General features: G+C 40.1%; 1 protein-coding gene across 1 annotated transcript; it reads left to right on the top strand.

Moving 5' to 3' along the window:
- The first annotated feature begins 266 nt into the window (after positions 1–266).
- On the top strand, positions 267–26,178 carry lgr4 (leucine-rich repeat containing G protein-coupled receptor 4). Its single transcript, XM_068580501.1, has 18 exons — positions 267–1,196; positions 8,258–8,329; positions 12,161–12,232; positions 13,123–13,194; positions 15,363–15,578; positions 16,827–16,898; positions 17,924–17,992; positions 18,616–18,687; positions 18,905–18,976; positions 19,139–19,207; positions 19,292–19,363; positions 19,721–19,786; positions 19,935–20,006; positions 20,096–20,167; positions 20,294–20,419; positions 21,004–21,098; positions 21,840–21,893; positions 22,037–26,178. The coding sequence occupies exons 1-18, from the start codon at positions 1,015–1,017 to the stop codon at positions 23,446–23,448; spliced, it is 2,937 nt and encodes a 978-aa protein (XP_068436602.1). The 5' UTR covers positions 267–1,014; the 3' UTR covers positions 23,449–26,178.
- Positions 26,179–27,655: the final 1,477 nt, after the last annotated feature.

A 27,655-nucleotide genomic window follows, 5' to 3' on the forward strand; every position in this document is an offset into this window, starting at 1 on the left:
GTACTTCTGGTACTTCAAGTGTATCTTGATGAAGATCGGGTAGTTGTACAATTTGTTTAACTTTTGTTCATTTTTAATAAAAAATAAGTTTAACTGCATACTTTGTTTTACTATAACATTGTATATTTTACAAGACAGTATAACTGAATACTTCCACCCCTGGTATTTCCACAGTGTGGTATTAATCCAAAGTAAAGAATCTAAACTCTGATTATTCATCCACCAATGTACTAAGTTACATACCCACTCCCCATACGGGACCTCCAAACTTTGTGTGCACAGTTGTTACCTGACTTTTCCCCCCGAGCCGCTAGTGAGTGTGCAGCAGTTGGCACTGTGACGCGGTGGTGCAGGTCTGAGTGTTGCACAGGCCGGGCCCAGTGCTGCAGGTTGTCCGGTAGGGTGTCTGCAGAGCTACAAGCATGCTGTTGATGTCAGGAGCAGAGGAGGGGAACGTGAGCAATAGCTGAAAACTGTCTGTGCTCCTTCAGGAAGGAAACAACCCGTAGTCGCCCGCCGGCATGTTTTTAACTGAACGTTTCACCGCCACTGGATCAGTCTGTTAGCGACGCATTAGCAGGCGTTTTGGTGTGTGTGTGTGTGTGTGTGTGTGTGTGCGCGCGCGTGTGGTTATTTAATGGGACAACGAAAACGCAGAAAACGCAAGGTAGGCTACCGCTCCTGTCGCCAGCGCTGCTACTTTATTTCCATGGACTAATACGACACACGCACAGGGTCTGAGCCATGTTTCTCAGCAATGTACAACGCTGCTCTTCGAAGACTCCGTTTGGTTGTTACCGCTAGCTGGACCGGTTAAGGGGACATTTTTTGGGTCGGACTCGTGAATGTATGAAGTGCTCGGGCGTCATACGTTTGTTTGTTTGTTTGTTTTTTTTGTTGCTTCATCTCTTCGTGCCTCGACCGACCACATGAAAAGTCGACGTGCGGAATAAATTAAACCACAAAGAAAGGCCTCCCTTTTTCACCGCGTCCACCTGAACCGACGAGGAGACAATGCGTGTGGATTTGTTTTGGATATGTTTGTGGTGTTTCCTTCGCCCTGGAGCCGCCGGTCAAGGGCAGTCGACTGCCGTTTGTTCGCCCTCATGCAGCTGCGATGAAGATGGGGGTGCAGACTGCTCCGGGAGAGGGCTGACCACCATCCCGACCGGGCTCAGTGCGTTCACCTACTACCTGTAAGTACCGATCCACTGGGAAACCTCAGCACAAGTCAGTGCACTTAGAAGTGCCTTACCGTAAAGGCCTGTGTTTACATCGCAAGTGAGTAATGCACATGCAACACAGGGCAACTTTCTACTGATGGTCCAACAGGGGAACAACATGGCCTAATCAAGCTGTTGAAGAGTCTGAGGATTATGGCACATGGATATTGATTAGAAACTTATTCAGCTCAGTTACACAGCTAGAGCTGCACAACTTGTACCAACTTTCAATTGGAGCCTACAAGTGAATCCTTCTATGAAACAACATTAAGACAGCTTACAGTTTCCACTAATGGTATAGTATACGTGTGTAATGTAAGATGTAACTAGTGATTATGTGATGTTATGATTTTACAGTTTAATAAATCTACAGAAAACGTATCTGCAGCTCTTTTGATAATCAATTAATCACTTTACAAGTTATTGTTGAACTTAAAAGTGAGTAGGTAACATTTTCTGATTTTAGCAGTTTTATAAAATATAGTAGGTAGTATACTAAACTTAATATTTTGAGATTGTGGATCATCTTGGACTTTACAACGGTCATGCCACACTACTTTTTGATGAACAATCAAGCAAGAAAAAAACTGACACATTCGATAATGAGAATAATTATTAGTTTCTGTATTTAGTTTTGAAAAATGTCCACCATACGTGTGTAGAGCCAAAATGCTGTCTACATATTTGTTTTTCTTCTCCTTTTTGCTTGATTAAACACTAAATGATGAATCAATAACCATAATTGTTGATTCATTTTCTATTAATCAACAATTTGTTGCAGCCAGGTTAATGAGTTTTTTTCCCCCCAGTTTAAAATCAACATGATTCGGTTCAGCCCTATTCAGGCGCCAGCCCTCCATATGTTTCCTCAAAGTGTTATTTTGTATCTGTTGTCCAGCAGCAAGTTGCATCTTCACATGCATTTTAATGTAGATACCCTCTAAGGTTTGGTAAGAAAATGTTATGTGACTGAACCGCAAAGTAAAGTTAGGAGTGGTGAGTTCAAACTCAGGGCCAGATATGGTTGAGTAATGCGTGGATCATAGCCAGCATTGTGTTTAATAAAAAATAATTGAGGGCCATTAATACATTCTCGCCACAAGTCTGATAAAGAGTTTAACTACTGTTTCATGTAAGGGCACTTTTCTTTTTTAAAAAAGTGTAGCGCATGTGCACCAGGTAGGTGGGATCTGTATGGGGTGGTGCAGATACAGTTGATGATTGCCCCATGAATAAACTGCTCAGTTGGTTTCACAACCTCAGGGTTAATCATAAGCTAAAGTAACCACCTTGGCAACAGCATTCAAAACAGTAATCTATTGTGTCATTTTGTTATTACTATTCTCCCTCAAAAATAAATAGAAGTTGTGACGTAAAGATTACATAGGCACCTATCCATTTTACATGGCCCTATATTTCACAGTCACCTTGCCTTGAGGTTTTAGGGTTTGTTCTTGTTTGGAGAACCTCTGTGCTCTTTTTTGCCACCTTCTTAAGAATGGTGGCCAAAGCCTCGCTAAACCAGAACTAATTTAATGTGCAACTTGAAATCCCCATTTGTCAGAAAGTGTTGGTTTAAGTAAACAAGTGGTGGTGGATTCATATTTTGGGCTCTCGCGACATTTCACACTAAATTCTGCTGCTTACAGCTGAGACTCAACACATGTTTTCTTTATTTTTGGCAGTCTTACTGCTCAACCACAACAAAATTATATTGTAGACGTTACTGATACTCTGTAGGCTTATTTCATGCCAAATCAGAAAACAATGAGTTGTTTTTAAGATTATGCTATCTTCTTACATGGGTATTTAAATGCTCTGTGACAAATTTGAAGCTCTAAACTGCCTCATCTATTCGCTTCAACCTTTCACAAATATGTGAAAGGTTGTTTGTCCCCCTCTCTGTCCTGCTCTCATTTGTTCTCCTGGTCTCTTGAACTTAAGTTGTCCTCTCCCACTCCCTTCGTCTTTTGTATGTGGAGCACTGGGGTTAGGGATCATGATGGATTAGTTAGACATATTGCAGCTGCAAGGGCTCCTTCTCTCAGGGCTAATGGACCCACTATGGTCTGCTGATGTGTAAAGGAAAAAAAATCCCATATGAGTGTTTTGGCATTACAACATTTTAACTGAAGTTGTGCTCGTTATTTTGCAGTCATTGTGTCTTCACAACCAGTTTAATAACTAAGAGACACTGACAAAAAAAAAAAAAAATAGTCTAGTCAGTGCCGGCAAGCCGAAGAAAGCTGCAAATTTGGTAAACGTAGCACTGCTCAGATATCAAGAAGGCCTCAATCAATACAAGGACAATTACTTTAAGGTGACCTCTATTGTTGACTCTCAGATGTTGATTTGTACACTTTGCTTTAACTAAATCTCATGGCAATACAAAAAAAACATTTTACAATAAATCAGATGACGAGGTTGGAGTGGACTTTCACCTACAGCTCACAGGGGCTTGAGTTTTGGCATCTGTAATGGAAACAGGCCTGTCACAGAAAAGCAGATGAGAGAAAAAGTAGGCTCCTCAGCCAGTAACAAAGCAAACACTCCTTTTGAAGGTATGTAGTTTACCTGCCACCAAGTCCCTCACACTATTTCGATACAGTGTTTGCTTGAACTCTTGTGCATTTTCAGAAGGGTTATTACAGATTGCTTCTTGGTAGTTTGGTCCTTTCATACCCTGAACAAGGTTGAGACTTAGGGGAAAGGAGGGGCGGCGCCAGGGGTCTTGCACTCTGCTGGTGGAGCTTGCCGGCTTCACCATTGGTGCCCTCAATCCATTTTTAACTGAATGATACTTTTGTTCTTGGTTAGCAGAGGTGAAAGGAGCCAGTCAGTGGTTCCCACTCCCAAACAGGATGACTTGTGGATGAGAGAATATTAACGGCGCTCTCTCCCCAACACTGTCCTCCACTTACAGACCTATGCCCATCCCCCATTACACCGTTTCTAGTTTTCTGAATCTTGTGCCAGTATTCAAAACTGCAAATATTAACCCAAGCTGAGTTGGTTACACATATATTACCGGTTTTCAACTTACATGGTTTGTATTGTAAATATGGTTAATGTTTAGTTGTATTGGTAACCAAAGTCTTTGGACATGGTAGTTTGTTTTTAACGATGACTTATTTCATCAAAGTAAAGACTGTCATGTCTTGGGACTACAAAGCCAAATAAGTGGGTGAGTGTTTGGAAAATGATGGCTAGATGCTTGAAAGCTAATCTTTATGCAACATTGGTAACGACTATCCTATAGGTATTCCTAGGTAGCTGACATGTATTCAGGTGGACTATGAATACATTTTAAGTGTTGTTTTGTCTGAAATGGAGCAGAAGGGATAGCTGCTAATTTTACATCCCACCTATTCATCCATACAATGACTGCTAACCGTTATTAATGTGGTATAATATAGATAACTTAACTTCTAAATGTGTCTATATTTACTGTCTATTGATGCATCTCACACACTATATTTGATAACGCTGAGTAGATTTTGACAAAACTTTGCATAGCAATGCTTATCATGGCATTGTTCCTGTACTTAAAGTGAAACATGAAAAGGCCTGGGAGTGTGCAACAGTTTAATTATTGGTTACACACAGCATCGTTGATTGTAGGTTTTGAGGAAATTACGAAGCATTGCATCACTGGCCTAATGCGTTATTGGTTATGCAGCTACTGTTGTCTTGTGGAAAGAAGAAAGAAGTCTAGTTGTCAATCAGTGCCAGATCACAAAAAAGAAAAGAGTGTGATGCCAGTAAACACGATTTCTAAAAAGGTCTAAAAACTTAAATTAAAGGGATCTTGGTAAGGTCTTACATTTTTCCATCCAGGTACTTTATTTTAATTGTTGAATTGAGGAGAGATAAGGTAAAGCTAGTCAACATCTGGTCAAACTGTGTTTTAAGTAAGATACAGTTAAAATTAAAGTGTAAAAGGAAGAGCAATTGAGAAAAAAAGTTTTTATGAAGTAGAATGGTTTGTAAACTTTAGCTGCAGCTTCCTATCTGTTTTAAAAGCATGGTTTGAAAACAAACCGTTGCCAACTAATCTCAATTAAGTACACATCTGTTGTAATTTCCTGAGCTTTTTTACAATCTGATATTATTCAGCGTTGGACAGTATTAGATGGATGAACTATACAGTAGCTCTAACTGGTTTCCCAGACACATGTTGGATTGTAGTTGACTCAGACCACAGGACCTTTGTTCATGTGCATCTCTTTTCTAAGGGTGTGTTTGTTTTGCCCACTCTGCCACACAGGCTTGATTTGTGAAGTGCTGAAAGGATTGTTGTCCTTCTGGTGAAACCTCCAGCAGGAGTCAATTCACTATCAATTTATGTCACTGCAGTTTCTTCCTTCTTGGCTAAGACCTCGATCTAACTCCTTCCTTGGTTGTTTGGTTTGGTCAGGTGTCAAGATTTACTAAAGTAAGCCAGAGATCGTGGTGGCCGGAGGCATCATGTTGTCAGGTTGTCTTTCCGGTGGTACACTATGGCTCAGTAACGCCCAAAGGTAGTTTCTTCAAATTTAGCCCAGACCTCCATCTGAATGCAAGGATGCCACTGATTAGATTTTAGTGGTCAAAAGTCAAAGTCACTACGACCTCAAGTCCGTCCGTCCCATCCTCGTAAAAGCAATATCTCAGGAATGCCTTTAAGGTAAATTTCTATTACTATGGTACACATTTTTCACTTCCCAAGGATAAACTGATTAGAAGTGGATGCAGTGTAAGGTCACTGTAACCTCACAAAACAAATGTTTGGCCTTAACATCAGACTGTACATGCTAATTATGGCATTCACATAAATGTCTAACAAGACAACAACAAAAAAATGCTGAAGCGATAACATTTTGGACACATGGATGTAAACTGTCAATTGACTGAGTCATACAACGGCTAGGCGGTAATTCTAGTTTGCAATTATGGAGCTTATTGTGCTCTTTGAAATAGTTTCACACAGAATCCAATGAAGCACATTTTGTCAAATGATTAGAATATTAGAAAATAGTGATTTAACAAATAGGCTCTTTGTCTGAATTTGTGTGGTTATTTAGTATTTTAGACAGCACACTGTAACCAGACCAGGACTTACAAACAGTAGGCGCAACTGGCTGCAGATTTGTGCTTCATTGAAGTGTTGTGGACAGCTGTTATATTATTTATATTTATGGGAGGAAATGCTTCATATTCAAATTTTATCCAATAAGTTGTATTGGCTACAGGTCAGGACTTTAAAGTTGCACATGCATCTTAATAATGTTTCAGGAGAATTTTTAGTTTATTTTCTGCACATCTTTTAAATCTTACGCTGGGTTGTAGGAAGTGTCAGAAAGTATCAACAGAGCAACATGCACGGTTACTACAGAGAGGAAAGACAACAGGTTAGATGCATTACTTGTGTAGACTTATGACTTGATATTCTTTATGCTCAAAAGCAGACATACGTTAGCAGGTCTCAACAACAGAAGTACAAGACCTAGTGTATGTCCTGTTCATCTCATTCATTATAAATTGATAGTCTAATTAAAAACATAATTTCAGTATATGATGACTATATACTGTTTAAAAATGCAATTGTGCATTTAAATGTAACATTTCAATCAAGCTCCTATCCATAGTTTAAAACACGTTTGGTTTGTAGTTTTTCTGAGTTAACTGAATTGCACAGAAATGGCATTTTTGTTTTTTTGACTTACAGAATATGTTCAAGCTTCACCGTAGTGGTCTTATTTTCCTTTTTCTCAAAGCATGTCTGCTCCCTCTGAGATTATTTCTGTGCTTCCTTTCTGCTAAAATGAAGCCAAATGGCACATGGGATAGAAATTAACTGATACCTGTTTGTAGAAGCGTTTAGGCTTGAAACCATTTATCACAGCTGCATTTTTAGTGTCCCCTTCAATCTATCTTAGCCGAGACAGGCCAGGGCCTTGATGAGTAAAGCAGCCAGGCACAGAGGGAGGGAGGAAGTGTGATATAGTCATGCAGGCCTCCTGTTCTCCCCAGCCCTGCATGTGGTTCAGACCAAACCAGTCAACAGTCTGCAGAAGATTTAGTTAAACGGTTTAAAATGTGGTTAGGGGATGTATCCGTTTTACCACCAGTGGTGGCAGATTTGCAGCAGTGGTTGGAAAGCACCACCAGAGATGTTGCCTGGGTTGAAAAGAACGATACGGAGTGGTTGGATGTTGATTAAAGTTTGGTTGTAGCTGCACAGTCTATGTGGTAATTGGATAACCAGGTAAGTGGAGATGGGGCATAGGTTGCAGGGATTGTGTGTGCGTGTGTGTGTGTGTGTGGGTGTGTGTCTGCGTGTGTGTGTATGCGCACGTGTAATTGGGACTGCAGTGGAAGGGCAATACGATCCTCGTTGGATTCAGGGGCCCACACACAAGGTCCTAGAGAGATCTGGCAGTGAAATTCAAGATGGCCAGTTGGAGAGGGAACGGAGTGTAGGGGGTTGCTTAATAAAAAAACATATTTTCAGTAGCAAATACGTATGTATTTTTTATTATTATAAAAATAAAAGCCCTATACTCATATTAGCTTTGTGGGGAAGCAAATCAAGTCCTGCATGCATATCTTTCATGCTGCTACATGCCTATCTTTACTTGAAAGTTAGTTTGAAAAATGAAGATCCCTGGGGCAAGAGAGAAGGGATTTTTCAAGAAACTCGTGCAGGCATAGTTAAAAGACTTAAACTGCCATAAAAGATTGGTGACGCAGCTACCCTATTGGTTGTATGTATTATGTTATGCATCCAAAAACCTTGCCGTGTTAATATCTTAACTGCATCATTTATGCATTTGAAAGCCTCTTTCAAAGATAATCGTCAGAAAGTATAAGGTTACACATCACTTTTGAAAACTAAGTTGTTTTTTTTTACAATTACAAACGCGAAGCAATACACATGATTGAAATGACAAAAGTTTGAAATGTAATTGATGAAACGTTTTTATCAGAGTGATTTGAATGTGAATTCATTCAGAGATTGAGCCGTCTTTTTAAATGATTGATTGTTTCCACAGGGACCTGAGCATGAACAACATCACTGAGCTTCCAGCATTTGTATTCAAGAACTTCCCCTATCTGGAAGAACTGTGAGTACATGCTCCACTTTTTTTCTTCTTCTTGCTAATGATGTATTTACTCTGTACGATGTTGACATGAGGGCTTATAATATGCACCTGGTTATTTGAGTTTGGGCTGTAAAACACACACGCAATATAGGTGCACAGCTTGCCCTTCTTCTCAGCTGAAAAAGATAAGCGCAGCATTACGTGAGGTTACAAATCACTCAACCATTCATGAATTGAACAAGGGCGGTTACAAAGGTGCGGTAAAGCTCAATTAAAAAGGTGAGGTGAGACGACATGTATTGAAGCAACGGTCACATGACATCCTGTGTGGATTTTTGCTTTTATGCGATTATCAGGGTGGCAACAGCACATCTGTGCTTTGGGCTTTTGTTGAGTAGTGTACTTCTAATCTTAGTGGGTGCTTGTTATTTCTTTACTCTTTAAACACTGTGCTGTCTGACTCGCTGCTGAGACTCAGAGATAAAATCTGTCTACCTGATATCAGGTAACATACAGCCCTGAGAAAGCAAAATGACCAGTGAGTGAACAAACGCTAGCGGTTCCAGCTCCACTTGACCTTTTTGCGGGTGTTTCTTCAGCTCTCGTGCATCTTTCAGCCGGACGAGTCTGCACCCTCTTCTTTTCCAAACACCACTCCAATCTGCTTTGTCGAAAGGCAATTTACTTTTCATCGCATTGTGTGGAGGAATGCAAGGCAGGAAGGAAGAGGACAAAACAATTGTTTCCATGGCAACAAGGCAAAAAAAGAAAAACACCCAGTCTTGCTACTACTCCCTTCTGGCCTTTGGTCATCATAGTGGATGGACTGTCGACAGGGTGTCATTGATTGACATGTACCCTCAGTTTATATGTGTTTGTTTAACCTTTTTTTTTTCTTCCTGGGAACAAATCTGCAGGCTTGTCTCAGTGAACTTTGGTGGAGGACTTTCTCGCTCCAGGGCTGCAACAATGTCAGTGAACCAGAGCATGGGCCCCGAGGCCAAAGACAAGGAGAGAAAGAGTTGACATAGAAAGAGATCAGGAAGAGAAAAGAGAGTGGGACATCCTCATACAGGACAGGAGACGAGACGAGGGAGGAATATATCCTACTTCGTAGTCACGCAAGCTCCTCTGCTCTCTTTCTTTCTTGCCAAAGGCATCACAAAGCTCTGCAGACGTGATGACAGATATTCTCTGTCGACTTTGCAGTTTGTTTATAGTCTTGAAATAACTTATGACCGATAGGCTCTCTATAGGTCTCTGGCAAATTGCAGTAATGACATCTGGGTCTAGATATGCTGCATTTTGTTGGCAGAAGGATTTCAAGTGTCTTGTTGTTTTATGTTTTTTTTATTTATTGATGTGTATATGTATGTGATACATATACATATCAATAATAATGTAATACATACACACACACACACTCACACGTATGTATGTATATAAATATAAATACATAAATAATGTGTAATGTGTATTTTTTTGTAAAACACATGGTTTTCCATCCATTTGTCTGAAACGTGCTGTAAAGATTATTTTTTCTATCTGTCTAAATTTGAACTCTCCATAAGGGTTTTTGGCTACGCACGCACATATTGTATTTTTTTTTTGCTCCAATATAATCTCTTGTGCTGTTGATTTAACCAGGGAAGTGTGATTCTGATCCAAGTGCTCCGACTGTGAGTCACAGTGACTGTGGGAAAATGAATGTGACTTTTACTTCTGGAACAGGGACACCTGAAATGGCTCCTCTAACTTAACAACTTTGTTACATGGTTATTGGAAATGGCAATAAAAATATCTACATTGCCAAGATAAACATAGGAAATTAACCCACAGGCTTATTTTCACAACTACCTGTTCCAACAATGGTACAAAAAGGTGTGTACGACATGTGGGAGCCTGTTGTGGGGGAGCGGTGCTTATTTGCCACAGTAGTTCTTGAAAAGAAAGTAAATTTGTATTGTTTCAGCAAAAATATATAGAACAAAAAATGTGTTTGTGCTTAATTATGTTTGTTGCCCTTAACTGCCAGAGTGCACGACGGGCCTCTTTGTGAATTTGCTTTTGACAAAGGTAGACCTATAGGAGTGGTGTTGCACAAAGAGAGGATTTGGCTTTTTCTCAACGGGATTTAGCGCATTCTTCTTTCCTTGTCAAAGCCTAGGGGGACATGTACTGCATTTGTTGAGAGATGCAAGAGGAGGAGAAGCTCTTTATGTTATGAAACCTGATGGATATCTGAATGATTTGTCAAACCGTGTTTACATGTGGTGGTTTGTGGCTTGTGACAATGATTGCATGTTCTGGGTTGTGTGAGTTCTTCTGGCATTAACTCATATTGATATTTTAGGCACATTGGTCCCTCAATATTTTTAAATCAAGAAGAATGACCAGCTACAGGCAAGATTTGTGTCATTTTCAACTTGTAGGCATCTATCTGCGTGTGACAACTTGTACTGCAGTCATGACTATAAGTGCAGATTACGTCTTGGAATTGAAAGCTATGGATGTTTCAGAGAGATAAACAGCTGGTGGCACTGATTTTCGGGCGAAGTGACACAAAGCCATTGCTGAAAAGGAGGGCACAACAAAATTACTACATTTTAAAAGAGTGCTGAACCTCAAACAGGTGAAAAACAATGTAAAAAATATGATGGGAATATGGCATTTGTTTTAATGTATTCATTTCAGGACAATGACATTATCTTAATTGCTCTACACAGATCTGATGTTTTTGTTTGCTGCCATTGTCCATACCGTCTGTGGACCAGAAGCTTCATTGGACGTTTAAATCACTTGCTTTAAGTTAGATGTCTACTGACAGTTAATTTTTAAATGCAGATATAAAAATGATGGTTTGTTGCAGGAAAGAGGATGGACGATAACAGGAAGAAATTGCATTCATACAGATATTTACAGCAAAAATGACCTTCAGATGGACAGATAAAGCCCCTATATTAGTTTGTGAAAACCTTTGTGCTAATTTTGGAAGGGAAAACTTTCGTTGGGGCTTAACATTTTTGTTGGAGAGCTGTTTTCCTAATACTGTCATAAAGTATGTTCATGGAACAGATAATCACTGGTTCACAGCTATTCATACTTGTCAACTCGCAGCTATGCTACAAAAATGCCTTAGGTTGAAGTGGCTCTCTAATTTAGGGAAATGTGTGAGATTTGAGTCTACATGAAGGGTATGCAGTCTTCTAACACAGTCTTGAGCCTCGATCCTCTGTCTCACACCAACAGCAGCTCTTGTTGCAGGGAATTCGGTCTGGTCTGACTCACGTTGCAGCGTGATACATTTGTTGCTAATCTCTAAGACCAGTAAACTTGGGCTCTGTGTCCCAGTCAGCCAGTCAGTCCCCTACTTATGTACACCCCTGTTTCCTATAGACATCCTGTTCCCAACAGGAAAGGGAGGTGTCTCCTAAGTCTAAAGTAATTCATGTATTGACCGAAGAAGCTTCCCACTGATAAACGTTACAAGGAGGAGACTGTTACAAAGCTGGACCGCTCGTGTCAGCCTCAGAGGGGTGAATCAGTTTTTCACGCACTGAATAGTAATGCTCGGGAGGCTCAGAAAGGGATCTAAAAAGGGGATATCCAGGAACAGCTCTAATCTCTTGTGAGTGACGGACTAAGTGACAACAGGCAAAGGCACAGACACATGTCTTTGACACCCCAAACCCCATGTTCAGCCTGAGAGTTGGAACCTAATCTACTGAGCGACAGGATGTGCATGGTTTTTTAAACATGATGCATTGCTTTATTCAGAAATGTAACTTGTAGCTTTGAAACAGTTTGGCAAATTTCCAAATGATATACGTGTGACTCTTTCTCTCACTACAGACGACTTGCAGGGAATGACCTGTCATTCATCCACCCTGAAGCCCTGTCTGGACTGCATCAGCTCAAAGTCCTGTAAGCATGCACCCCCCTGTCACCACCACCATCGCCGTCACCACAAACCCACACGCTTATGGCTGTGACTGTGTGAAGTTTTCCACATATTGGGGGAGAGAGTAAATATTGCAGTTTGTGGTGCTGTCTGTTATTGCCACTTAAACATAGTTATACAATTTATATCCACCCTGGGATAGACTAAATGCCTTTTTCCATCCCTGCCCCAACACCTTCTTTAGCTGTGAAAACACCTCACACAGAATTGCAAATAATTCCTGTGTAAAATTTAGTTCTGCATAATTCACATTGGGCAGCACACCCCACTGTGCTTGCACAAACACATTGAACAACACACAAAGCGCTGCCCTGTTGATTCTGCAACAGGCCAAAAGTGCAAAGTCCTGTTGATCTACAGGTGAGCTCTTGGTGACATGACTGAAAACACAAACACATGGAGGTATTTTATAAGCTTATCGTATCAAGTGATTCATTCACATTGTTGCTTCTAAAAAACAGGTGAAAACAAACGAGTGTTTTGACCATATGCACCTCAAACGAGCCCCTATTTCTACAAAATGGTGCAACCATATTAAACATATTTAATTTTACAGGCTCTTGTAAGTAAACATGCAGATGGCTACCTTTTTTATAACTCGGTCTGTGTTTTAAGTTAAGTCATCAGCTTGGCAACAGTATCAGGAATCAGCAAAAACTCCATGAAGACAGCGTCGCTCAGTGTGGCGCCACGTAATCAACAATAAAACCACAAAGAGGAGGCTAACAAAGCTCCCTTAAATAGTTGGCATCAGCTGTATCTGTGGATACACAGTGTTTTAAATACAGTATATAGTGAAAGAAAGTGTTGTGAATTGAGTTGAAGTCATCATTTTTGCCATTTTTACCTGCAGAATGCTCCAGAATAATCAGCTGAAAACGGTCCCTGGTGCAGCCCTGAAGACTCTTCTTTCTCTCCAGTCTCTGTAAGTCCTATGCCACACACACACACACACACACACACACACACACACACACACACACACACACACACACACACACACACACACACACACACACACACACACACACAATTGTCTGCGCAACGAACTTTGAGTTTCCATTGGACCTTTCCGTCCCGCATTTACTATACAAGTTATTTTGTCCACTATGTTAGACGAGAAGATGCGCTTCAGTCACCAGTGTATTTGTTATAGAAAGCACTGCAGTGTTTTTACACAGTTTTCTGTCATGCGTAGAATGCACAGTGTTTGTTAGCGACTGCCTGGAACGTGGTTGTTTGGTACAAAGATAATATTAAAAGCAACAGGAGTACTATGGAACAATTTGATCAACTAATTTATCCAAACGTCTGGTGCTGAAAATCAATTGAACCAAATTCATGCAAACAAAGGAGTTTACTTTGAAGTCACCGATTTCTCAGTCTGAACGTCAGACGAGATGCAATAAAGGTTTATAGAAAATTGAGATCAGTATTTAGGCTTTGACTGTCCTGATCATTTGTAGCAGTTTTTTTAATTCATTGTGTCAAGGATAAAACACTAAAAACTAAAATGTTGTGCAGACACGGTCCTTTTTAAAGATGAATCCTCATGATTTTTCTCTAGTTACACCATCTTGCAGTTCACATTTGTGGTTTTATGTGAAATTTCTCAACAACTATCAGATGGATTGCTATTTAATGCACTGGAAAATCACACTTTAAAATCTGGTATTTTAAACAACAAAACACGTCTTTAACGTTAAGAATAGAAGCACCAATCATCCTACTGTAAGATGGCCATAGCATGAGAGTAACGACTTTACTCATACTCCAAGTCGAGAATAACTGTTGAAATCTCAATTATTTACTCAAGATTTGGTTGCTGTCATCCAGGGGCGGTTCCACTCATATCACATACTTTACTTTTGCTGCACTAAGCCCTGCAATAGCCCTGTGCAAATGTAGGTCAGTCTTATTCAGCATATCAGTTGCTAACTTTTCTCTTGTTTTGGATTGTTGAGTTTTCCAGGAACTGTTTTTCCACGTGTTTACTCTTAACTGTCAGCCCTCTCACAATATCCTGCTCCTGCTCGCCTTCAGTTTTTGCATCGGTTTTCTGCGACCACTGAATGTCAGTATTATTGAGGCCATGATATGTACATGTCTCTATATTTGCCACTTCCAGGAACCAATGGAGAAATTAATCCTGCTGGAGAAACTTGATGAAAGTCCAGCTTTCTTCTATTATCACCCCTCTATAACCCTCCCCTTGTCCCTTGCTTCTCCTCTCTTTCTTTATAACAGATGTCTTTTCTCTGTAAGGGGTTTTAAGGTCTGTAGTTGAAGTAATATGCTTTGACAGAGCCAGTACTCGGTTTGTATAAAGGTTTAGAGAGCTGAGTGTCAATCAAGACTGTTTTCCTTCCAGCCCAGACACTTGAGGAATTTTGAGGGAGGGTGAGACACTCGCTGAGGGAGGATAGCAGGAGAAAACAGGGTGGTGATGGTGAAAAAAAGACTTGTGCATTCATAATACTGCTTACATATAATGTCATTTTATACCACCAAGTTATTGGCTCTTGATCAGAATTTCATCTGTTTGCAGGGCCACAATATGTAGTACAATATAGTCAATGAGTAACAGTCAACATTAACCTGAATATTCATGTCATAAAACTTGAGTATACTGCTCTATTATATTCACATTTTCGCAAAAAAATGTAAAGTAAATATATCAGATTTCCGAGACCTTCCGATTTTCTGCTCCTCTCCGTTGAGAAGAATCATTTTAGGTGCAAACGCCATTCAGCTGTGACGAATGCTGGTACTGCTCATTGCATGAACATTTTTACAAGATATTTCAATGCCTTGAAGAAGTCCACATTTGGTTGAAGCCTTGGTGATAAAACCTAATAATTGGAGCTTTGTGTGCAGCTAACTGCTTTTAACTAACTGGGTCGAGACCAGAAAAGTGACAATAAAATGAAAGTAACGATTGCGTTTGTGTCATATGATAAATATAAAACCTTCTTTGTTGTTTTATTGATGTTTGTAAGGCATTCATAGCGGTGCCATAAGCTTGAGGTAATGTCAATATCATATGAATTTAATGAATAAGATACCTTTTTTCCTTGTCCCTATGTTCTGTAGTCGCTTGGATGCAAACCACATCACGACAGTTCCAGAAGACAGTTTTGAAGGCCTTCAGCAGCTGCGCCACCTCTGGTTGGATGATAACAACCTGACTGAGGTCCCGGTCGGTTCTCTGAGACACCAAGCGAACCTTCAGGCTCTGACGTTGGCGCTCAACCGCATCTCGTACATACCAGGCAACGCCTTCGCAAACCTTACCAGTCTAGTTGTGCTGTAAGTTATATTACGCTTCTATTTTAATCGTGGTTTGAGTAAAGATCTGCTCAGTAGTGACTCACTAATGGTTTTGACTAGTCAGCCTTGGCCTCAATGTGCAGGGTGAGATAAAAAAAAAACACCCATTGCAGTCAATTGTCTCTTTTTGCGTATTTCACATCAGCACTAAACAAAGCTACAAAAGTTATGTTTTTTTCTGGGACTTAATATAAAATGTAATCGAGTAAAAAACGGTTTCAGGGTCATTAAAATAAACGTCCCCGGGACAGCCATGAGGACTTCGCTTGCAGTCTTCACAGACCTATACAGTCAATAATTTAACAGGAACAACCTGCTGGAGTACTTTTTTAAAAACCTTAATTAACTAGGTACATGGACTGAAAACATTCTTGTGTTGACTAAAATAACCTGAGGGAGTAGCTAAAGAAGTGGAAGTCATTGGGTGTTCTTGTCTCATTGTCTGACTTTGTACCATACGCGTAGCAAAGCATGACTTTGCTGCTACGTCTCTGCTCTAAATTAAACGCGTTGTAATTCCTATTTAGTTTTTTATGTATCTTATGTCACCACAAACCAATGCAAAGTACCTCTCGATGTTACCTCTCGATGTTTCCTGCTCTATCTCTGAATGTATCCTCTAAACAACCGCAAATCTGATTCCAGACACAAACATGCTCTCGTATTTATTTCCACTGCTTACACGTAATAAGTCAACAAAACGGGGAGCTACTCATGCCCTGCTGTGTTTTTGCTTACACTTTTGCAGTGAAATATGCCATTGGGGTTTGAATGCTAACAACACTTTGGAAAAAGTCGCTCGATTCCGAGCATTCAAGTAAAATCAAGATTTGATGTTTTATCCATGGAGGAGAGCTAAAACCTTCCATTAAAGGAACTAGTTGTGTGTGTGTGTGTGTGTGTGTGTGTGTGTGTGTGTGTGTGTGTGTGTGTGTGTGCATGCAAACGCACTACGCACACACACACTTAAGTGGTATTGCAGCAGGGTCAGCATAACCATGTCAGGGTAAACAGGAAGAAAAGACCTTGAACCTACTAGGCAAGGATAGCCACTGCAGTAGAGACTCCTGATTCATAAATCACAGTATTCAGAGACTATTTGTGGAACCTCATACAAAAGCTGCAAAACAAGATGCAATACAACCTATGTTGAATGTGATAGATTATTTAAAATCTGTTGGGGTATGAAAATCTAACGTGTGTTTAAAACTGCTTTTGCTTTTATAGACATCTTCATAACAACAGAATTAAGGAGATACGTGACACCTGTTTTTCTGGACTTGTGAACCTGGAGACACTGTGAGTGCAGTCATACAGCCGTGTGTGTGTGTGTGTGCGTGCGTGTGCGCGCGAACAGCTCCCCCACCCACCTCTGCTCCGGTCCTTCAGACATCATTGTGTCCACTTCCTCCTTTAATTGCTCTAAGATAAATAGAGCAAAGTACATGATGCTTATCAAATCTGCCCTCCCACTGTTCACTTCCTCCTCTCACACAGCCATAAAAAATATTTTCATGACGGCTTTACCTAATGACAAACGGCTACTGTACAACACCTTTACAGGCGACTGAGGATGTCCTCATACATTTAAAATGAGATATCTGCAAAGGCTGATCCAGTTTTTCCATTTTCCTACATTATAACACGGCACAGCGGACACCAGGCCACACGTTGGCCTATATTCTAATTATAAAAGTTAGTTTTCTGCAATGCCTTCCAGTGTGCTGTTTATCTGCTTGTGCTGCTTTATATTGGGATTCATTGATAAGTCAGTCAACAGAACATTTCTAATTTTAATAATAAGTTTTCATTTCCAGCATTCATTAACGAAAAAAAAAAATTCTCCAATTTGATGATTTTATGTTTTTCTATCGATTCATATCTTTGCAAATTGAGTATCTTGTGTTGAACAAAACAAAAGCATTGCTGAGATAGACTCTTGGAACCTTTTCACAATTTATGACTTTTTATAATCTAATACATTTCTAGGGCCCTAGCGATTGGTCATTGGGAATATGGATGTCCTGTAAGCATTTGTACTGGTTAATTTTTCATTAGTTATTGCTGCTTGAGTAAATCATTCAGCTCAGCTGACAAGTCATTTATTGTATTAGATTGATAACAATGCTACTTATCCTAGTTATTTATAATAAGTACTTGACTTTGTGCTGACAGTGGTCAGAGTGAATCAGATAAGTTAATACCCCTGTTATCATTGCTTAGTTATATAATTTGTTGTTTTAATTTACCATTGATTAGTGGAATGAACCCAAGTCAAAATGCAAGACAATAGTGCTGACTTCCTGAATCTATCTGTCTCCCAGAGATCTTAACTTCAACAACATGATGGTTTTTCCCAAAGCAATAGAGGCCCTGCCCAAACTCAAGGAACTGTGAGTATATGGTTCTGGTTCTCCATTTGGTACCAACGCTAAAGTCAGGGACCAGTTAACTCATCAGAGAAAGAAGAACTTCTAGTTTTTATGTGATTTAAAACACACGCATATCTGAGAAAATAGCTCCGAACCAAACGAGGTGAAAACTAGAGTACACATGAAATTAAGTCAAATAACCTGCCCTCTTTTTTTGTTACTCTCAGTGAATTGTTAAAACCTAAATATTCTCTGATCCTGTTCACATACAGATCAGGCAAACAATGACTCGCATCCTATTTATTATAATATTATTAAATCTTTCTGAAATCTTATGTTTCAACATATGTGCTTTATTTTTGAAGGCAACACAGCTTAAGTATTAGTTTCTTCTTTTTTTGCACATTATATAGTTAATGAAAGGATTATTTGAATCAATAGCATACCTTGATTTCTGTAGTAGACTGATAGTTAATCCACACCTTTTTATTTGTATTTCTTTGCTTGAACTGAGCCGTTTTGCCTTTTTTATAGTATTTCTTCTGGTCTTTTTTTAAGCATACGTCAACTTAACTTACTCATTATGTCAGGATTTTATTGGAGCAAAGTGTCCTCACGCTGTGTTCTTGATATTCTTCCTGCAGGGGATTTCACAGCAATGATATTGCCTCCATACCTGAAGGGGCCTTCCATAACAACCCCCTGCTGCGAACCGTGTAAGGTCAAACTCAGTGACACTATGTAGAAACAGACGGCACACTAATAACTCACTTTTGTAGAACAGTGTACAGTATGCTTTCTGGTCAACACAAATACCGTATCAGCTGACCGTGTGAGGCTTCAGTAGATGAATGTCCAGAAGATGGTGCCATTCTTGCATAGTAAATGATTTTGGTTTGAACTCTCCCCCCTCTGCTCCTGCTGCCCTCCCAGACATCTGTACGACAACCCTCTGTCCTCCGTGGGCGCTTCGGCTTTCCAAAATCTGTCTGACCTGCACTCTCTGTAAGTCTCGCTGTCAGGCATGACTCCTGACAGATCAGTGTTTAAAGTTTTGTCTGAACTTGTTGACTTGAATACAACTTAAGTGTGTTTTAAATCCAATCCACGACTCATGCGTTGATGTTCTGACTGTGATTTTCCTGTTCGTCATCATGTGTGCTTCAGGATGCTGCGTGGGGCCAGCATGATGCAGGACTTCCCCATCCTTACGTGGACTAATAATCTTGAGAGTCTGTGAGTGAATTTGGATGCAGCATCGTTTCATGCTTTGTGGTTTTGTGCGTCTCTGGAGTGACTAATAGGACTTTTCATTCCCAGGACCCTGTCAGGAACCCAGATATCGTTCATCCCAGTTGATCTGTGTGAGAACCTCAAGTTACTTCGGACGCTGTAAGAGACTTTTCCTTCCCTGTTCTGCAGTAGTGCTCAAAATATATCTTCTGCAAATAATTACTCGTCGAAGATTTAAGATCAAGATGAACTTAGCGGAGCAGGAGAAATTGTCCTTTATCAGTTTGATGGTTAAACTATAGTTTTAACACTGCTACAGACATGATCCTTATCACCATTCATTCAACAACAACAAAAAAGGCCATTTTAGTAAATGGGTCATACTGAGGTATTGGGAAATTTATTGTGGACCAATTGTATCTTTCAAAGTGGAGCATGACTAAAAAATTAAAAAAAAAAAAATTGTCATTCTTCCCATTTTTCTAATTGTTGAAGTTGTTTGTTTTCCTCCATCAGAGACCTGTCCTACAACGAGATCAAGGAGCTGCCTTCCCTTCAGGGCTGCATCCGACTGCAGGAGATGTGAGTTTTGAACATGTAGCAGTCAGTTCACTGATCTTAAAATCTCGGAAGACGGATTATAATTTGAGATTTAAAGATTATGATGCAATAACAAACAATGGAAGTATTAAAGGTATTCATCCCCTAAATTATGGTTTTCAATCTATAGAAGCTTTCAACATAACCATGTTCAACAAATAGAGAGGGACACTTTCCAGGGTCTCTCTGCACTCCGTTTGCTGTAAGTCCACTCAGTCACACACATTGGATGCTGTAGAAATACATATTTTTGTGTGCAATGTGAGTTCATTTGGTTGTTGTTTTACACAGAGACCTGAGTAGAAATGAAATCCGAGTTATCCACAGAGATGCTTTCCTCTCCCTCACTGCGCTCACCAATCTGTGAGTATGACTGAGGAGCGTTGTTGTTGTTGTTGTTATTATTATTATGTATTAATTTACCCCCTCTGATAGTTTTACTTTTGTGTACAGAATGACATTGCTTATGTATTTTCTTTCCTTTTGCAGAGATCTGAGTATGAACTCTCTGACTGTGATTCCAACAACTGGACTGAGCGCACTCAGTCAGTTGAAACTCTCGGGGAACCCGCAGATGAAAAATGTATTGACTGCAAAAAACCTGCCCAAACTCAGGTGAGGAAGAACTTCTGTGATCTCCTGTCAAGTTGTGTTATGTCAAGTGTTCTGTTTGGTGCTGACTATGTAATCGACACGTTTCATTTTCGGTGCCTGGAGACTTTTGTTGCCTGTGATCTCCCACTGATCTCTCTCCTCATTTTCTGCCAGCGCTCTTCCGCCACTCACTAAGATCACAAAATACCAATGAGTCATGGAAAATGTTTATAGACAATGTGATTTGGAAATTGTGCAAAGTTTAGTTACACGTTTGTAAAATAACTTGCTGAAATCTCAATTTTCAAAATAAAGATCACAAAGTAAATGAGAAGTAACCCATCCACAGATTCCGTTAGACAGTTTTCCTTATGTCATCTCAAATGATTGATATATACATATAAACTACACAATACCACTATTATTTAATCATTAGAAATGATCTTATACATTTACATATTCTTCATGTCAACTATATTTTCACACAAACATGTTATATATGCTTTTCCCAATGAGGCATTAAGGTACTGGACGACTTGTATTTTCAGCACTGGACCACAGCAGGTTGCTCACAGCCTTTCTGAATGAACATTGTTTATTTGCAGGTCCATCTCTGTCCCTTACGCCTACCAATGCTGTGCTTTCGTTGGCTGTGACTCATTGATAGGTTCATCTGAGGAAAACATCAAGAAATCTTCAGGTGGGAATGATCTTGACTCAACTATTTCTGTTTTATTTACATAAAAGCAACAAAAAAATGTCTTACATTAGCCTCCAGGTACATTAGCATGATAATAACATTATTTCTTGCCAAACCACCAGAGATCAGATATGAATGTTGGACGTATGACAATTTTGCTTTGTTTTGTGTTTTTAATTTTACCTGCTCTGGCATGGCCCCTTTTTTTTAACTGTTCACATATTTTGTAGTGCAGTTTGTCTGTCTCAGTAACAATGTGCAAAGTTGACGGAAGCTTCACAAACATTTTGAAAAAGCAAGAAAGTGTATACTGTGTGCGTGTCTGTGCACATAGGCTGATTTATAATTTATTAAAGGTCAATACCATTATGTCTCACATGCTCATACTTTAAATGTGTCCCTTACCCTAATTACTAAAAAGGTGAAATTATCTTTTTAAAATGTACTTAATAACGTGCCCTATTCACCATACTTTAATTAGTCCAAAATTATGGTAAACTAGTCTTTACTTGTTAAATAATAGTTTGGTTAAACACCATGGTAAAATTATAATTTTATGTTATGGAAGATGCAATTATCAAACTATTGTTAATTGTTATATAGCAAGTAAAAACCAATTGGAAAGTCACATCAAATCATTTTGTTAACATACTTCCTGCTATTTACACCCAACTACTTTTTTGGACCAGCTACTTAAGATCCCCGTTTTAACATTTCTTTCATGACATTTTCTTTTTTTAGGAGGGGACGATGTGGAAAGAATTTCAATGATTATGCATTGCTCTCCTTCACCAGGTAAGCAATAAACAGATTTTAATATACTTTGTTATGTGTCCGTGCATGAATTTTGAAGAGCTTTGAAATATCACAAAAATATTTTTATAATGTGAAATGAAGTATTATTAACTGTTGCGCAACCACATTGTGTCTGTCTTCAGGAGCTTTCAAGCCTTGTGAGCACTTGCTGGGTAACTGGATGATTCGTCTGACCGTCTGGTTCATCTGTCTGGTGTCGTTGGTCTTTAACAGCCTGGTGCTGGTGGCCACCTTCTCCACCACGCACAGGGCAGCAGGCCATTCCCACCGCTCCCTAACTCCGTCTCTTTCCCCTGCCCGGCTGCTGATGGGTCTACTGGCCCTGGCCAACCTGCTAACTGGCTTGTATGTTGGCGTGCTGACCGTGCTCGACGTTGCCACCTGGGGCTCGTTTGCTGAGTTCGGTGTGTGGTGGGAGATGGGCCCTGGCTGTCAGGTCACAGGGGCTCTGGCTGTCTTCTCGTCAGAGTGGGCGGTCTTGTTACTCTCACTGGCAGCTGTTGAACGCAGCGTGGCCGTGCGCACGATACTCGGGAAGGTAATGATGTCACCCAGGAGGAATGTCAGCAGCCCTCGCGGTTGCCTGAGAGGAGATCGACGCTTCAGCCTCGCTGCAGGACTACTCGGGCTGCTGGCTGCTGCTGGAGCCTGCCTGCCCCTTCTGAGTTTAAGTGACCAATCCGCCTCTCCTCTCTGCCTGCCCTTTGCTGGTGGAGAGAGTCCAGCTCTGAGTGTTACAGTGTTTCTGGTGCTCCTCAATGCACTGGCTTACTTGTTCACTGCAGCTGTGTACACCCAGCTGTACTGCCACCTGGGCAGGGTGGAGCTGGCAGATCCGGAGCAGACAGGTGCACTGCGGCACGTGGCCTGGCTCATCTTCACCAACTGCATCTTCTTCTGCCCCGTGGCAGCTTTCTCCTTCGCCCCTCTCTTGACCGGCTCTACAGCCGGAGGCCCGGAGATTGCCAAGTCTGTCACCCTCATTTTTTTCCCGCTGCCTGCATGCCTGAACCCAGTGCTGTACGTGTTCTTCAGCCCGGCCTTCAGGGAGGACTGGCTGAGACTACGCGGCCGCGGAGGATTGACAAGAGAGACGAAGGCTGGTGCTGAAAGTCACGGAGATGCTGGTGGCGGAGGGTCGGAGCTCACAGACAGTGGTTCCTCCGCCCACCTGGGCTTTGACTGTGGGATGTACTCCCAGCTTTGTGGAGAGACAGTTGTATGTGAACAGTGTGAGGCTGCACTGCATGCCAGGACCTGCTCTTCTCCCTCGTCCTCCACAGTCTGTAGACACTTGATAAAGTCTCACAGTTGTCCCACCCTCCTGGCGGGAGCAGCAGTCTGCCAACGTGCCGAGGGGTTTTGGGCAGAGAGCAGCACGCCCTCTGCTCAGTCTGAATACGCAGACGAGGGGGACTCGTTTGTGTCGGACAGTTCAGACCAGGTTCAGGCCTGTGGCAGAGCCTGCTTCTGTCAGAGCAGAGGCCTTCCTCTGGTACACTACTCATACAACATACCTCGAGTCAAGGACTGAGGACGCTTCAGAGCTCCATAACGTCTGTGTGCACAGATCTCTGTCATGTGAATTTAGGTTCTACAAGAAAATATAAACTCTTTTATATCAAATGACAAAATGTGCCAACAACCCTGCTAAAATACTTTTCAACAAGCACTTATGTTTGTAGTTGCTGTGTAGACTGATGCAACCCACCATTTAAAGGGAACCTAGTGTGCTTTTTGAACTTCATGAGACCGTTTCTACTAAACTGAGCACATCAAGTTACAAACTGGTCAACAAAGGATCTTCCACTAGTGCCTGCCTCTTGGTTTTGATTGGATCTCATTTTGTTGCGAGACTCAGTGTGTGTCAAAGATATTGTGATTTCTCGGTTTTACCTGTGCTTATAAGCTTTTTCAATTTTAATTATTACACCTTGTACATTTGTAGGGTTTCTTCACAGCAACTGTTGATTTTATACTTTGATTTTTATTTTATTTTTTCATAAATGTAGCACATTTAATAATCATCCTAGACTTTTCTGTGTGAATGTAACTTTCAGGTGTTCTTCACCTACCAGAGGGGTATAATGTAACGGCAATAACCTCTACCCTGCCTGCCCGTGATCGTTAACTATCAGCGTGAGAATGATATAAGTAAACACCAGTCTATAATAAATATGTCTTTGCTTTAATTTACTAAGACTAAGAATGTGATAAAAGTAGCAGACATCACTGTGATAACAACAGCTATGCTTAGTGGCGGTGAACGATGTTATTTATGGTGTGAGCAGCAGGAGGGTGGAGATGATTTCAGGTGGCCTTTGAATGATGAATATACAATACAACCCAAGCATTCACCAAAACGACAGCACTTCTCTTTGTTTAGTTCTTAACCAAAAACTATTACACACGTGAGGTTTTTGGTAATTATTGTCAGTTTTCCCCCTCGTGCCGTTTGATTATCAATCTTTTTATTTGTCATAACTGCAAAGCTTCATCAAACTCAACAAACATTTCCATTTTATAATGGTAGCGTTGCAATAATTAAATAAGACCTGCTTTTATCAGATGGTCAGATGATTTCTTTGTCCGTCAGAACTATTGTAGAGGCTTTACTTTGTTGAGTACGCTGAGTTTTACCTTGTTTACTTTTAATAAACCCTTAAAATTGATGATACAAAGTTCCCTTCAATCAAAGGAATAATAGATGTTTGGAAATATATTAACTCTGTCTTGCTGACAGTAATGTGACACTCAATAACACTCATCACATATCTTTATGCGAAATATTAAGCGACAGCTGGCTGCTGGTTAGCTTAGCTTAGCATATTTTCATCCATTCAAAAACTGAAGGATTAAATAAACAAGATACAAATAATAAATAAGTGACCTTTAAGTGTGCTAATATGTTCCCTTTGGACAGAGCAAGGCTGCCAATCAGACTTCATGTTAAACTAAGCTAACTTGCTTTACCTCCATGCTTTGCGTACAGATAAGAGTGATAGCTGACATACATTTCTTGTTGGTTTAAAATCATTAAACATAAGTAGGCCTGTGAGTGCCAAGTTAAACCCATGAATACCGTCCAAGTTAAACACGTGAATATAATCCCACTCTTCCACTTCTTCCAGTATGATGTGAAAGACTGGCAGCCAGCTGAGTCAACAAGAACGTTCTTAAGCAGTGCCAAAAAGTATATAATGCACTATTATAATTTAGATGTGTGTAATTATTTCCAACCACAGATATTTAAAGACAAGTATCTGCAGTGTGGATCTGGTTGTTTTTTTTTTTTTTGAGGTACTTTACAGTGCAGTAATTTCGACCAGAAAAAAAGTGGCACATCGGTCTAAAAGTATGAAAATAAGGCACATGTTAAAAATGAGAGGAGTCTTTCCAATCCGGTTGCATTATAGAGACTAACTGTACATACAGGTCACAGTGGATTATTGTACAGTTAATGAGAACAGCATTATTACATAGTACAGTTTATTAACATGGACATCTTTTCACGCCAAGAGTTGACCCGAGTGAAACTGCGTGTGACGAGGATTGACTGACGTTTGGTGTGCTGAAGCGTGACTGTTCACATTAAAGGTGGATACGCCCTCAGAGCGTGTAGCCACAAGTGCCCGTCATGTGAGTGCTCAGGAATTTAGGCAATGTAGGGCAACATTTTCTTCCACCAACAAGGCATTCTTGTAATATGAATAACTTATAATGCACCATTTAATTTGGATCTTTTGATTTTGTTTTCTTTCCGTTTCCCATGTAGGCATTTTTCTCGACCGGGTGTGTAAATCTTCGCACCAACCAAAAATGTCCGTTGATTGTTTGAGATTTCCCATCTGGTGAAACTGTACACTTTCTTTTGTAAGTAGGCTGTTTTTTTATTTTCATTTGTATGTAAATTATTTGAAACTAAAGCAAGTAATCAAGAATGGGATGCTAAGTAAGGAAGCTACCTCCTCGACTGTAGTGGCTACCAGCAGTGCTTTGTAAAAGAAACGTCTGTTTTTCTGTTCTTTTTGTTTGCATTCTTAGCTTTTCGTTGATTGTGGTTGTACATCATCATTTTAGATGAGTGCAAATTGTGGGAGGAATCTATGTACTGTATACTGTGATTTTTATTTTTTAACCAAACTATAAACTATGACATTTTTAGTTTTATCTTTTATAGATACAAATTTGCAGAATAATACGGATTATAAAATGAATCTCCCTTAATTTCAGTTAAAAGGAAAATCTCACTGTAGCTTTTCATGTGAGATCTAGAGTTATTTTTATTCTGTTCATGTAGAATAATAATTCTATAAAATTGTGAATGAATAAAATTGGTAAAACGCACCCATTTTTATTTGCTTGTGTGTTAAGTCTTGAAATTACAGTAACCATTGTCTTCAAGTATTTCATATCTGAAATGATTGTACTGTGTACCTGCACAGTTTGGTTTTGGGACTAACGATCATTTAGAAAGTTCTGTTCTTTGCAACATGTCATAGGAGGAAGATGAAAATATTGGCTCAAATCGTACATATTCTTCTCCCAGCAGAGTTCCACATTGAACTCTGAACATCCGTCTGACTGTTCACAAACAGTCCATTCCTTTGGTCTAGACTGAAATATTTTGACAACTATTGGATGCATACCCATGGCATTCAGTTTCCAGAGAATATAGTGTTTACATTATTACATTACATGTCATTTCGCTGACGCTTAAAGCGACTTATATTTTTGCTCTATACACCGGAGACACAGCAACGGGGAGCAATTAGGGGTTAAGTGTCTTGCTCAAGGACACAACAACATGCACTAGCAAAGCCGGGAAACGAACCACCGATCCTCTGATTTGGAAAAATTGTACGTATAAGACTGTTGGTGCCATTCAGTGGAGTTTCCTTTCGCCGTCAGTCATGTTGTTCACCACTGCTGGCTCCCTCCGCTTGTGAAGAGAGCTGTGACTTTGTGATAAGTGAATAAAGAAACGGACATCCAATTTAAGATGCCCTTTTTCACGTTTTTGGTGAAACCCTGTGTCTAAACACCTGGCAAAAGTGGAGGCCCTGTAAGGCATTCGTCATGTTTGTTAATAGTGGCCTGGTGACGAGTACAAAGGCTCACTGGATCCTCTGCAGCTGTATGTTGAGAGGTCACAGGCAATATTTACATTGAAGGCATCAAAGGAATAACTGTCGAGTGATGTCACAGCGGCTCGTCTTCATTTACACGTCCTCAGTGGTGAAAGGACTTCCTTGGTACTCCAGCCCTTCACACATGTTCCTCTGTGGCGCGCTCATGAGGCACATTGCTCACACCTCTGGCTTTAGCGAGGTTTTGTGAGAAAAAAAAAAAACAAGCCCTCGACAACTCGTATCCATTCCTCTGAATTTCTGAGTATCAGTGGCATGCGCTTCACTGACATTTTACTATATATTATTCTTGGACATTTTTTCTACTACTACTACTTTTGTCATGACTGTTTGAAAACACTGTAACATGACTTATTCATCATCTTTTTTTTGACATGCTATACTATTATTAAACTAATGAACTAACTGAAGTAACTTGTTAATATTTTGCAAAATATTATACTATGACTTTTCAGACACCTTAACATAACCTGCTATGAAATTACACTTTTCATAGCTTTTTTTTCAACATGGCATAATTATTCGTGTTTTTTAAACACACAGTACTGATTACTTTTTTTTCAACATATTAAACTTCTTTCAATGCTTATT

This window comes from Clinocottus analis, unplaced genomic scaffold (genome assembly GCF_023055335.1).
Source record: "Clinocottus analis isolate CAN_PGR_092001 unplaced genomic scaffold, fCliAna1.0.p SCAF_1, whole genome shotgun sequence".
In the NCBI taxonomy this organism is placed as follows: Eukaryota; Metazoa; Chordata; class Actinopteri; order Perciformes; family Cottidae; genus Clinocottus; species Clinocottus analis.